This window comes from Pipra filicauda, unplaced genomic scaffold (assembly GCF_003945595.2).
Source record: "Pipra filicauda isolate LSUMZ 115617 unplaced genomic scaffold, ASM394559v2 scaffold125_size2111803_pilon, whole genome shotgun sequence".
Taxonomy (NCBI): Eukaryota; Metazoa; Chordata; class Aves; order Passeriformes; family Pipridae; genus Pipra; species Pipra filicauda.
In genome coordinates, this window is record NW_024103718.1 from 362,198 (window position 1) to 374,243 (window position 12,046).

General features: G+C 39.6%; 1 protein-coding gene across 2 annotated transcripts in view; it reads right to left on the minus strand.

Annotated features, from left to right (window-relative positions):
- Positions 1-12,046, minus strand: part of TMTC4 (transmembrane O-mannosyltransferase targeting cadherins 4) — a 58,309-nt gene that overhangs the window by 21,620 nt on the left and 24,643 nt on the right. For both annotated transcript variants that reach the window (XM_027730769.2, XM_027730772.2), the window contains exons 7-11: positions 10,021-10,113; positions 5,338-5,499; positions 4,352-4,554; positions 903-1,074; positions 687-818 (exon numbers count right to left, since the gene is read on the minus strand). In XM_027730769.2, coding sequence (XP_027586570.1) covers positions 687-818; positions 903-1,074; positions 4,352-4,554; positions 5,338-5,499; positions 10,021-10,113 — 762 coding nt within the window. The remainder of the gene's footprint in view (positions 1-686; positions 819-902; positions 1,075-4,351; positions 4,555-5,337; positions 5,500-10,020; positions 10,114-12,046) is intronic.

Here is a 12,046-nt window from a genome sequence, read left to right on the forward strand (position 1 = left end):
CAATGCCGAACACTGCTGTTCAGCTCAGTGAAACATCCTGTCCAGTCCCACTATCTTACTTGTTCCCTCCCTAAGCCTTGCAGGGAAAATTGCAGTTTTCCTCAGTGCCCATGTCTGAAGACTCTAGCCCATTCAGCCACTTTAAAAGAGCAGAAGTGGGAGCAAAGATTTTACCCCCACATCCTGTGATTACACTGGTGAGATGGTGCTTTGTCCTGTAGCTGTGGTGGCTTTATATACCACTGGAAGGTACACAAAAAAGATTCTAAAAACAGCATAGGCATTATTCAGTTGAATACATTGCTACAACTTACTTAGCTTCTTTTTGACATTTTTGTTGCAATAACTTGCAATTATATGCAAAATTCTTTTAAGTAGGTTTTATTAGCAGTAGATCCAATTTAACTGGATGCCTCTCCTGAAGTGCATTCTCCCTCCTCCCTCACCTCCCCACTCCCACCCCCAGGTTCTGAATTACAATATTGTAATTTGCACTGTCTGTTTTTTTGAGTATGCTATCACTGTAATTTAGGTGTCTGACATGTCAATATCACTCTTGCACCAAGCAAGACTGTGAATAACACTGTAGCACAATATATTAACTATGCATAACACCTCCTTGACCTCAAATTTCAAAACACTTAAAAAAAAAGAAAAAAAATATTAGAAGTCCACGAGTGACTTACTTTAGCATTCAGAGGGCACACAGACAGTGCACTCCTAAAAAGCTGTTCTTCTGATCTCCACTGACTGCTGCGGAATGTGCAGCGCATAACATTTATCAACAAGATTCCAAGTACTGCCACAGCAAGAATTTTCTTAAGGAAAGAGAGGAAAGTTAAAAAACAAATCTTCCAACTGAAGCACTTCATCATCAACTTTACTGATTGTTTTGATGGTACCTTTTTCTTGGCTTGCTTACTCAAGAGACTAAATCCATATGTAAAGAGAATACAATATCCAATACTGGGGAGGTAGATGACTCTCTCTGCAATAACAAATCCCACTCGGAAGAACAGATTACTTGCAGGAAGAAAAGGGATAATAAGAAATCCAAGTCCCAGTGTAAGGATTCTGCAAACAAGAAACAGATTCCCAAATTAATTCCCAAATCTTAACAAAAGATTTCCTTTTCTTTTTTTAACAAAAGATACCTTTTCTACTTAACAAATAAACTTTATTTAAACATTGTAGAAGGATGTGCACATGGAACAGGGCATTCAAGCACGGACTTCGATAGCTACTAACAAGATCAGATTAAATTTCAGTGAGGTTTTGACATTTCATTCCATCAGGCACTTTTAAAATTGTTGCTGTAATTTCTAGAAAAGCAATATTCATGCTTCCGGGCCAGAAAATAGCCCCATTACACATTATTTACATAACTCCTATTTAAAATACACAAGCAGAAAAAGTAATGGTAAAAGCTACCTGTCTATTTTTGGAACTAGTAAGACGGTAATGGAAAAAAACATACATCATTATTAAAAAAGAAACCTAGGTGCGCATCCAATTGAGAGAGCATTTTCTTTCCTAACAAACACATCAATAGTAGAAACCATTGTGGTTAACCACTTGAAAGTTAGCAATCTATGGTCTTTCTACAGTCAGCAGAGACACACACTTTTTGAGGGCGGTTTGTCTTCCTTGTTTTAGGTATCGAAGTTAGCGCAGCAGGTAACTATGGACTGTAGAGAGCTCTGACAAATGAGACTAAGTACCTCACTTTTACAGACCTGACAAAAGGGAATAAGAACTTCAGGTCTGGGTCAGGTATTTCTTACAAAGGCCACAGGCATGATAATTTTCTATTCTAATTTATTACAAGCAAATCTCTACACTGTAATGTAGATGTGCCCTCTTGCTCCTTTCTCATCCTCAAGCATCCTAGCCCTTCATTATACTTTTTGTCTTTACTTTTTACTACAAACTGTTTAGCAACATAGGCTTAGTTAGTGCATTTTTACTAGCAACTATGACACCACTTTTAGCAAGAATTCCAACCCTCTCCAAAATGATTTATTTGTGCAAATAACTATGGGAATGGCAGAAAGGCAGGCAGGTGGGCTGTTAACATTTGAGGGGATGAGAGGGAATAGATGAAATTACAGAATACCACAGAAAAGGAAAAAAAAATGCATTCTGAACAATAGAATGACTTATGTTGGTGATAAAAGGAAGACTGTGGAAAACGTGGGTCCTCTCTGGAAGAAAATGGAAAACCTGGTTACCCAGGACACGGAGGAGGCTGAGGTACAACAACCTTTCTGCCTTGGTCTTCACCAGCAAGTGCTCTGGTGACACCGCTCGAGTTACAGAAGGTAAAGGCAGGGACTGGGAGAATGAAGAACTGCCTGCTGTAGGAAAAGGTCAGGTTCGAGAACATCCAAGGAACCTGAAGGTGCACAAGTCCATGGGATAAGATGCATCTGCGGATCCTGAGGGAACTGTTGGATGAAGTTGCTAAGGTGGTGCTAAGCCCCTAGCCATCACATTTGAGGAGTCATGACGGTCTGGTGAAGTTCCCACTGACTAGAAAAGGGGAAACGTAATCCCCATTTTTTAAAAAAAGAAAAAAGGCAGAGACGGGAAACTACAGGTCAATAGATCACCTCTGTGCCTGGCAAGATCATGGAGCAGATCCTCCTGGAAACTATGCTAAGGCACATGGAAAATAAGGAGGTGATAGGTGAAAGCCAGTCTAAGCTTCACTAAGGACAAACTGTGCCTGACAAATTTTGTGGCTTTCTACAATGGGGTTACAGCATTGGTGGATAAGGGAAGAGCAACTGGTGTCATCTACCTGGACTCTTGCACAGCATTTGACACTGTTCCGCATGGCATCCTTGTCTCTAAATTGGAGAGACACGGATTTGATGTATGGACCACTTGGTGAATAAGGAATTGGATGGATGGTCGGACTCAAAGAGTTGCAGTCAATGGCTCAATATCCAAGTGAAGCCAGGGACAAGGAGAGTTCCTCAGGGGTTGGTATTTTTATCAATGCTGTTTACCATCTTTGTTGGTGACATGGACAGCGGGATAGAGTGCACCCTTCAGCAAGTTTGCAGGTGACACCAAGCTGTGTGTGCAGGACACACTGGAGGGAACAGATGCCATCCAGAGGGACCTTGACAAGTAGGCTAGTGCAAACCTCATGAAGTTCATGAAGTCCAAGTGCAAGGTCCTGCACCTGGGTCAGGGCAATCCCAAGCACAAAGACAGGCTGGATAGAAAATGGATTGAGAGCAGTCCTGAGAAGAACAACTTTGGGGTGTTGGTTGATGAGAGGCTGAAGACAACCCAGCAATGTGTACTTGTAGCCTACAAGCCAATCATATTCTGGTCTGTATCAAAAGCAGTGGGACCAGCTGGTTGAGGGAGGTGATTCTGCCCCTCTACTCGCTCTTGTGAGACCCCACCTGGAGTGCTGCATTCAGCTCTGGGGTCCCCCAGATAAGAAGGACGTGGACCTGTTAGAGTGAATACAGAAGAGAGCCACGGAGAGGATCAGAGGGCTGGAGCACCTCTCCTATGAGGACAAGCTGAGAGAGTTGGAGTTGTTTATCCTGGAGAAGAGAAGGTTCCAGGGAGACCTTCTAGCAGCCTTTCAGTATCTAATGGGGGCTAAAAGAGAGCTAGAGAGGGACTTTTCAAAAGGACATGTAGTGTTAGGACAAGGGCTGATGGCTTTAAGTTGGAAGAGAGTAGGTTTAGATTAGATCTAAGGAAGTTCTTCACTGTGAGGGCGATGGGGCACTGGAACAGGTTGCCCAGAGAGGTTGTGGATGCCCCATCCCTGGAAGTGTTTAACGTCAGGATGGATGGGGCTTTGAGAAGCCTGACCTCATGGAAGGTGTCCCTGCCCATGGCAGGGGGACTGGAGTTATCTGATCTTTAAGGTCCCTTCCAACTCAAACCATTCTATGATTGAGAAGTTGAAAATTTTTGAAGAACTGAAAGGCGCATCTCCTCTCTCATTATTAGGAGAAGATTAAAGGAAATGATGACTTGTAAGAAGTAAGGGCAACAACATACATAATTTTCTACTGTGTTTTGAACACATATTACCTTTTACCACCTACAGTGTTAAGGATCTCAAAATACCATTTCAGGAGAAAAAATAGAGCAGCCATCCATGCCTCCTCCTCCAACTCTGTTTCCCACTAGTCGGTATACAGTGATGGGCCCAAATTGGGATAAAACTGTAATGACAGCTATAAATATTTATCTGAACTGCATTTGCTAGACACTGGTTCCACTGAATTGTTAAAATTATCACTAGTGGATTTAACAAAATAATACTGTACTCAAGTTGGCCAGGCATTTAAAATTCATCACTGTCTCTTACCTTCTCTTATGGCTGTCTTCTGAGCACAGAGCTTGGCATATCAGACCAATTAGGCAGAACCAAAGTGCTGCTAGTGCAATTATCCTCCAGTCGCTGACGGATTTAATGAGGGGTATGCAGCCCATTGACCAATCAAAACATAGCCACCAGGGACACAACAGCAACCATGCATTCAGCGAATAGTAGTAATTATAGTTTATAGCCTGTCAGTCAAAAAGAAAACAAACATTTACTTGATACTAAACTTGGGGGGGAAGGGCAACTTTAGTCCTTCTCTATTCTCTCATTTCCCTTTTCAGAAAACATATCTTATACAATAAAGAGGCCATAAATACTGCTACACTACAACTATTTACATATAGATTTCCTTTACAGCTGTGAAATTAATTTTTTTTAAACATAGTTAGGTGGCTCTCTTGTTCAGAGCAGGGAAATGCAATTCTGTGCTGCCCAGCCAATATCCACATGTAAAAAGGATCTCCCACAGGAGAAAACGTCAAAAAAGACATCACCCACTGTCTTCACCCTTCATTCTCCATCTTCAGAAAGAGCCTTAATGCCATCAGAGGTATATAGTCAAGACATACTCTAAATACATCAGACTAGAACTTAATGCTATTTTCTTCAGTTGCGAAAGAATGGATGAAAACTTAAGCACAGTATGTGGAAAAGGGATGAAAATCAGCAAAACCTAACTTCTTGCATACATAGCAAAAGTAGTGAGTAAATGGAAAAGTACATCAATGTGTACAGTGCATGCTAAATTGAATGCAAAGAATATGAAAGGTATACTAAAAAATTGCAGAAAAGTATATTAAAAAAATTGCAGAAAATCATCACAGGAGCACAAGTGAAGGTGACTTATCACACATCTTGAAACTTAAAGATTGCCTACTTTATTGTTTCTTTGAAGAACAGAAAACTCAATTTGATGACAAAGACAAATGTTCTGAGCTGGCCAGAAAAAAAGCAACTTCATAACTTACTCTCACAAACAGACTGTCTGCAAATGAAGCTGGGTTGTCTACTTCAGTGAAAGCCGGTGGCCCTGTGCCCATAATCCTCCAGCGTATGTAAAGTATACTGGCCCCTCCAGACATCAGGAGAGTTATCCTGAAAAGCAGCCCCTTCCTTAACTGCCCAGCATTCTATATGAAAGAAAGAAAAAAACCACCTCATATAGAAACATTATTTGTTCTCTTACCCACTACATTCACATCCTTTTTAACTCTATCTCAGAAAGATGCCATCCCTGTGCATTTTTGCTATTACAGTTGACATTTTTATTGCAAAATATTTTTTGCAAACATTTTAATTTCCTTCCCAATCAAGAAAAAAACTTCTCTGTTCAAGAAGTCTCTCCTCTACAAATCCTCAGTAAGTCTATAGCTAATGTAATTTTATGTGGCAGTTTCTGAGAGGGAATTTGTGCAGAATACAGCCTTTAGTATACAGCCTATTAAATTCATCTATCTTTTCTTTCTCAAATGGAGAGTGGTTACTTTGTGAACTTTGTTTTAAATAGCTATATCCAGTTGACTGCTTGTCACAGGAAATTTTTCTCCACTTAGGTTTCTTCAGAGACAAAATGCATACACCAAGAAAACCGCATAGTTAAAAACTGGGAGGAATTAGAAACTTAATTAAAATTTTCACAACCAAAAACAATTAAAAACCTAATGCCAGACGGGTGCTCAAATCATTTAGTTCAAGGTAAAATTACCCAAGATCAAACAAGAAAATTGTATTTGATCTACATTACATTAACTCAGTTGATTTAGATCACATTTTGTAATACACGCTTTAGGATCTAAACAAGGCAATTCACGTTAAACATAGAGAAGTGACGGCACAGAAGCGAAATTTGACAGACTTTTACATTTTTTCCTCCGTGAAGTATAACACACATAATTTTTGTAAATGGAATGAAAACCACTGTACACTGTAGAGGTTCTTCAAGCTTCACCAGTAGAGACTGGAAACAGAATCATAAGTAAGTATAATGGTATCCCATCACAGCTGTAAGATGCAAATCCAAGCTTCTAACACCTTACCTAGGTAGCGAATGGTAACTCACATGGGAAGTTAAGGACATAGCTTCTCTCTGACCCCCTATATTACAGTGCTGTAGACCTGCCTCAGAACTCTCTGAAACATGATGGCTGAAGTTATTTTATGCAGCCTCAACAAGTCATCAGAGAAGCAGAAGATGGAAGATGGAGTGCTTCTCTGAAATGAGAGATCATTTGGTACACTCCTCTTTCTTTTCTACTCTCTTTTCTAAAAGTGTAAGTAAACTGCGGATTTTAACAAGGAAGAGTTGACTGGAGCCTAAAAAAAAACAGTCATGTGATTTCAAGTATTAGTGTTCCTTAGTCTGATAGGCTTCCATTCCCTCTTAAACCTGCCCTAATAGTTACACATGATCAGTTCTACGTCCTCGACGGGAGCTGGCACACTAATTGTTATTACCTCGTATTGGAATATGCTCTTTAGCAAGGACCACCATAGTTTTTTAGGCAATCAATATTAGCTATGTCTGAAGTTAAAAAAAAAAAAAGGTTGGCTTACTGCACAGACATCCAGCAGTGCCCTGGCTGAAGATATTTATTCTCTAAAGAGATGGAAAAGTTAAATTTAAAAATAATATTCAGATGGCTTTTTAGTATTTCTAGTTGAAATACTAAATACTTTCACAGTGTCATCATAAAATATTTAGCTGAAAGCCTAAGGGTAAACAAGTTGTAATTCTGATTTTACATAAGTTAGCCTTTGTGCTCAAATGATTGCTTCCAACTTGGACATCTCAGTATCCAAAGACACAATAATGAGGATTTAGGAATGGTTTTCCTCTAAAACGGCCTTTGGAATAAAATTGTGCTATAAAAAAAAAACATATAGAGAAAATTTATAACTGCCTTATAACAGATTAACTACACAAAACCTCTTATCCCAGGCTTCATTTCATTTAACAGTACATGCTGCTTCTTAAAGGCCAGATTTCCCAATCTACACAAAATCTCTTAGTAGGCAGAATTTTCAAAGTGGAAGAAGTGTTTGTATGCTCTTTGATTTAGAGCTAACTGAAATCTGGCATGAAACTGAAACCTGTCTCAACTGAGAAGAAAAAAAAAATCTGTAAGTAGGAGCATTTAAGATCTGCCTTTCAACAAAACAAAACAAAAGAATCTTAGATACACTTCCATGATAACAGCAGAACAGGATAGGTAACAGGAGTTAAAATTAATTAATTCTATCAAAAGAAGGAAAAGGCATATTTGATGTTTTCTTCACTAAGACAGAACTGTTTAGAAGTCACAAAACAGAAGCATAACACTTTGAGGTCTTTATGCTTAAAGAATAATCCTCCAAGAAGGTTTGACTCTGACACATTTACCAGAATTACAGAGTGTTTGGGCTGGATGGGTCCTCTAAACATCACCTAGTCCAGCCCCTCTGTCAGGGATAGGCATATATTTCTTTAGATCAGTTTGCTCAAAGCCCTGTCCAGTCTGGCCTTGAACACTTCCCGGCATGAGGCATCCATGACTTCTCTGGGTAACCTGTTCCAGTGCTTCACTATCCTCATTGTAAAGAATTTATTCCTGGTCAAACACTACAACACTCCTAAAGAGGTGGTCTCCCTGGTGCCCTCTCTTCTCCAGGCTGAACAACCCCTCTTTTCAGGGGGAGAGGTGCTCCAGCCCCGTCTTCATCTTCATGGCCCTCCTCTGGACTCACTCCAACAGGTCCTAGTCCTTGTGATGCTAGGGGACCTCCAAGCTGGATGCAGTACTCCAGGTGGGGTCTCAGCAGAGCGGAGTAGAGTAGAGGGGCAATCATCTCCCTTGACCTGCTGGTCACGTGTCTTTTGATGCAGCCCAGGATATGGTTGGCTTTGTGGGCTGCCTGCATACATTGCTCAGTCACATCAAATTTTTCATCCATCAGTACGCCCAAATTCTTCTCTGCAGGGTTGCTTTCAATCCATTCATCCCCCAGTCTGTAGAGATATTGGGGACTGCCCCAACTCAGGTGCGGGACCTTGCACTTGTTCTTCTTGAACTTCATGACATTCACATAAGCCCACCCCTCTTCAAGCTTACCAAGGTCCCTCTGGATGACATCACTTCCCTCAACTGCAGCACTGAGCTTGGTGTAATCTGTAAATGTGCTGAGGGTGCATTCAATTCTACTATCTATGTCACTGATGAAGATATTAAATAAAATTGGTCTCAGTATGGACCCTTGAGGACACCATGCATTACGGTTTCCACTAGACGTTGACTGTAATTCTTTGGATGTGGCCATGCAGCCTATTCTTTATCCATCTGACAGTACATCAGTCAAACCCATATCTCTCCGTTTTGGCAACAAAAATGTTATGAGGGACCATATCCAAGGCCTTGCAGAAATCCAGGTAGATGACATCAGCAGCTCTTCTCTTGTACACTGATGCAGTCACTCCATTGCAGAAGACCACCAGATTAATCAAGCACAATCTGTCCTTGGTGAAGCTGTGTTGGCTCTCTCTAATCACCTCCCCGTCGTTCATATGTTTTGACTTAACTTCCAGGAGGATCTATTCCATGATCTTAACTGGCACCGATGAGAGGCTGACTCTCATTATACAGCAAAACTCTCCAGCATTCCTATTTGCTGCCTGAAATACTCCTGTACCCCTCACTTAGCCCTTCTTGGTCAAGTCTACTGTTTCAGTTTTAGAGATTCTACTTTCCCTGATTTCCCCCTGAAACTCCTCACTTTACTCCTTGCAAAGGAATTTAAAAGTCCCATAGGCATTGTGCCACTCAGAATCAAGAGTGAGACTCCTCTGCAGTGAAACCATTGATTGAAGTGCAGGATATTAAAGCATATTCCTTTGCCTTGGTTGAATCTTGGATGGGAGAGGCAAATGACTTAGCTGTTCAACAGTAGTGATGTTTTAGTAGGCTGTTGGTCTATTTGTCTGTTATCAATCATTCATCTGAGGCTGATTGTTTCTGTTATTTGCTTGTCAATGCAAATACTAGGTGCCAGATTCCACTTGAGACAATACTAGATAAAGCAGTATCAACAAAAGTCAGAAAATCAATCCTTAGCAACTATCAGTTCTTACATATTCTTTTATTTTTCAACTCCAAAGCTACTATGAACCACTTCCAGTTTGGTAATTTTTTATTCTGAAAGAAACCCACTGTAATATTTTAGTGAAATTAGCAAAGTGAAACATAATATTTTTTACTGTATTTTTTCAAATGTTCAGCTATCTCATAGAAATAGTTAAATCTCATTGAGAATCTGAATACATCTCTCCCTCTCTTTACTCTGATCAATGTTAAAGTACCATTTGAGGTGTGTTGCTACTGACCCTGGAAAACTTTCTGCATCAAACAGTCAGCTCTTCCATACCACATTTTTAACATACTGTTGAGAAAATTGTGGAACGGATTTCACTATCCAATGCAATTCTAACAATACCCCATTACTACTCATGTTGCTGCAAAGATGTCATAGCACATTGCCTTACAAAACTGACTGACAATACCTTTTTTGGTGTTTGCTTTTTTTTTTTAAATCTCAACAACAAACTGTGAGAAGCTGGCTCTTTGTCTTTTAGGACATGACTGTCTGAATGGTCAGAATGAACAAAACCTCTAAGGACTCACCTCCAACGACTTGTCCTTATGTAGTAACTTTTGAATAAGCTCCAAAAGATTTATCTTGTTAATCACTAGTGCATCAAACACTGCATTCAAACCCTAAGCAATCAAGAGAAAAATAAGAGCATAAGATGAACCACAAACATTTTATTTTAAATACATCTTAAATTGCATTTCTACCATGAGTTACTGTACATCTTAATTCTGATTCCAAACAAGCAGAGAAATATATTGGCGGTAATGAAGGCAGAATGATAAATTGGGAACTTGGGCTCAGATGAGTAGAATAATATTTTACTGTAATGGGAATTCTCTTGACACATGGAATAAACCTTCAGGGAATACCATGTACCAGCAAGCTAGATAACATATGCATGGTCACAACATTATTTTGCTGTTCATCTTCTTTCCCAAATGTTCCGCAGCGTAAATACTGCTGTCAAAAGGTAAGGCTTCTGTCAGCAAGGTAGAGTTTCTTAAGCCTTCAGCTTATTTTTTTGTGTATTGTTGTGCAGCATGGTATGTTTTGACTGTTGGGTTTCAGAAATACTGTTTTCAAAGGGTACAGACAAAGGCTTGGAAAGATTTAACAGAGCTATCAGGCTTGCTTTTCCTGCAATGACACCAATATTCACAGTGCAAGTTGCTGGGGAAAGAAAAGGCTCCAAGTTCTATGTGATATCAGCCACTACACATAAAACTGGAGCATATTCAGTGCTTTGCAGGACTACACTTAGACATACTACCCCCACAAAACGTGTCCAGGGAAAATTCTGTCAAGGTTATCAGCAAAATCAAACTAGCATTTTCCCTTCAAAGTTTCAGCAACCACCAACTGTGATTATTTTTGAGTATTTAGCCTATATTCTAACAATTTCAGGAATTACTTCACTGTTCTAAAGACTAAGTGGAAAAAAGACAGGAAAAATAGTTCCAGGCAAATCAAAGAGCTAGTACACTGGGAGGCCACAAGTCTCTCTAACAGTCAGAGGGATGGGACAGAAGACAGGTTAGAGTGTGGCTTGGTTCCATGTAGAAAGGCCACCTGGCAGTTAAAAGGCTTTTCACTCACTCACATGGAGATAGGAAGGCAAGAATTCTGCTGAAAAATAGATTCAGTCTCCAGGTAATCTTTGTAATGTGCAATTTACCCCTTTATCCCTCTGACCTGTGCCCATTAGTACAAAAATAAATATAATCATCTCAGCAATGCAACAGCAAACAAATAAAAAACCCAAATCCAGAAACAATTCTGTGTCTTCTAGCTCAAATAATTATTTCATACCATTAAAGGAAATAATTACATCATATTTTTAAGAACATTCCTTATGTTTTCCTTACAGACACCTTTGAAGAATACATCATCTTACAAACATTTATCCAAAAATAATGTCCCAAAGCAAGAAGTTTTCTGTAATTTCTTCTCCCTTTTTTTTTAGCAAGGACAAGAAGATCCTTGCTGCAAAGAATTTTCTGATTCTCTTGCTTGTCTATGTCAGCTAAAGCTATAAATTGGACTTATTTGTAAAGACATATGGCTACATAAAAGGTAAAAATCAAAGATACAGCATTTCAGGTGGCTGGTTTGGTCACTCAAAACAGAATGTCTTCATTGAAGTTATACAAAGCCAGAGCACAATGAACATGGACAGTATCTGTTTGCACAGACAGATCCTTAGATAAGGGGCAGAAGGAAGAGATTTGGTATCAGAAGTGCATGAACAATGGCCCTAATTCTAATTCCACTGTTTGCAAAAGCAAGTGGGTAGAGCTTCTAAAAATGCTCTCATCCAGTTATATCTATCTTTGTCCAAAAGCCTTCAAGTTTGTAGGCCTGCTATCTCGACAATTACATTCAAAACCAAGGCCAACGAAAGTGACAAGCATTGAAACTAATACTGTAAAATTTTTAAACTTTGCAAAAAATTAACAGATATATGCAACCTGCTTACAAAAGATAAAGTGAAAAAATAAACAGATTGGCAGGGATACAGTCATGACAGATCTACTAGAATCCTGCTTTTTGTCAACG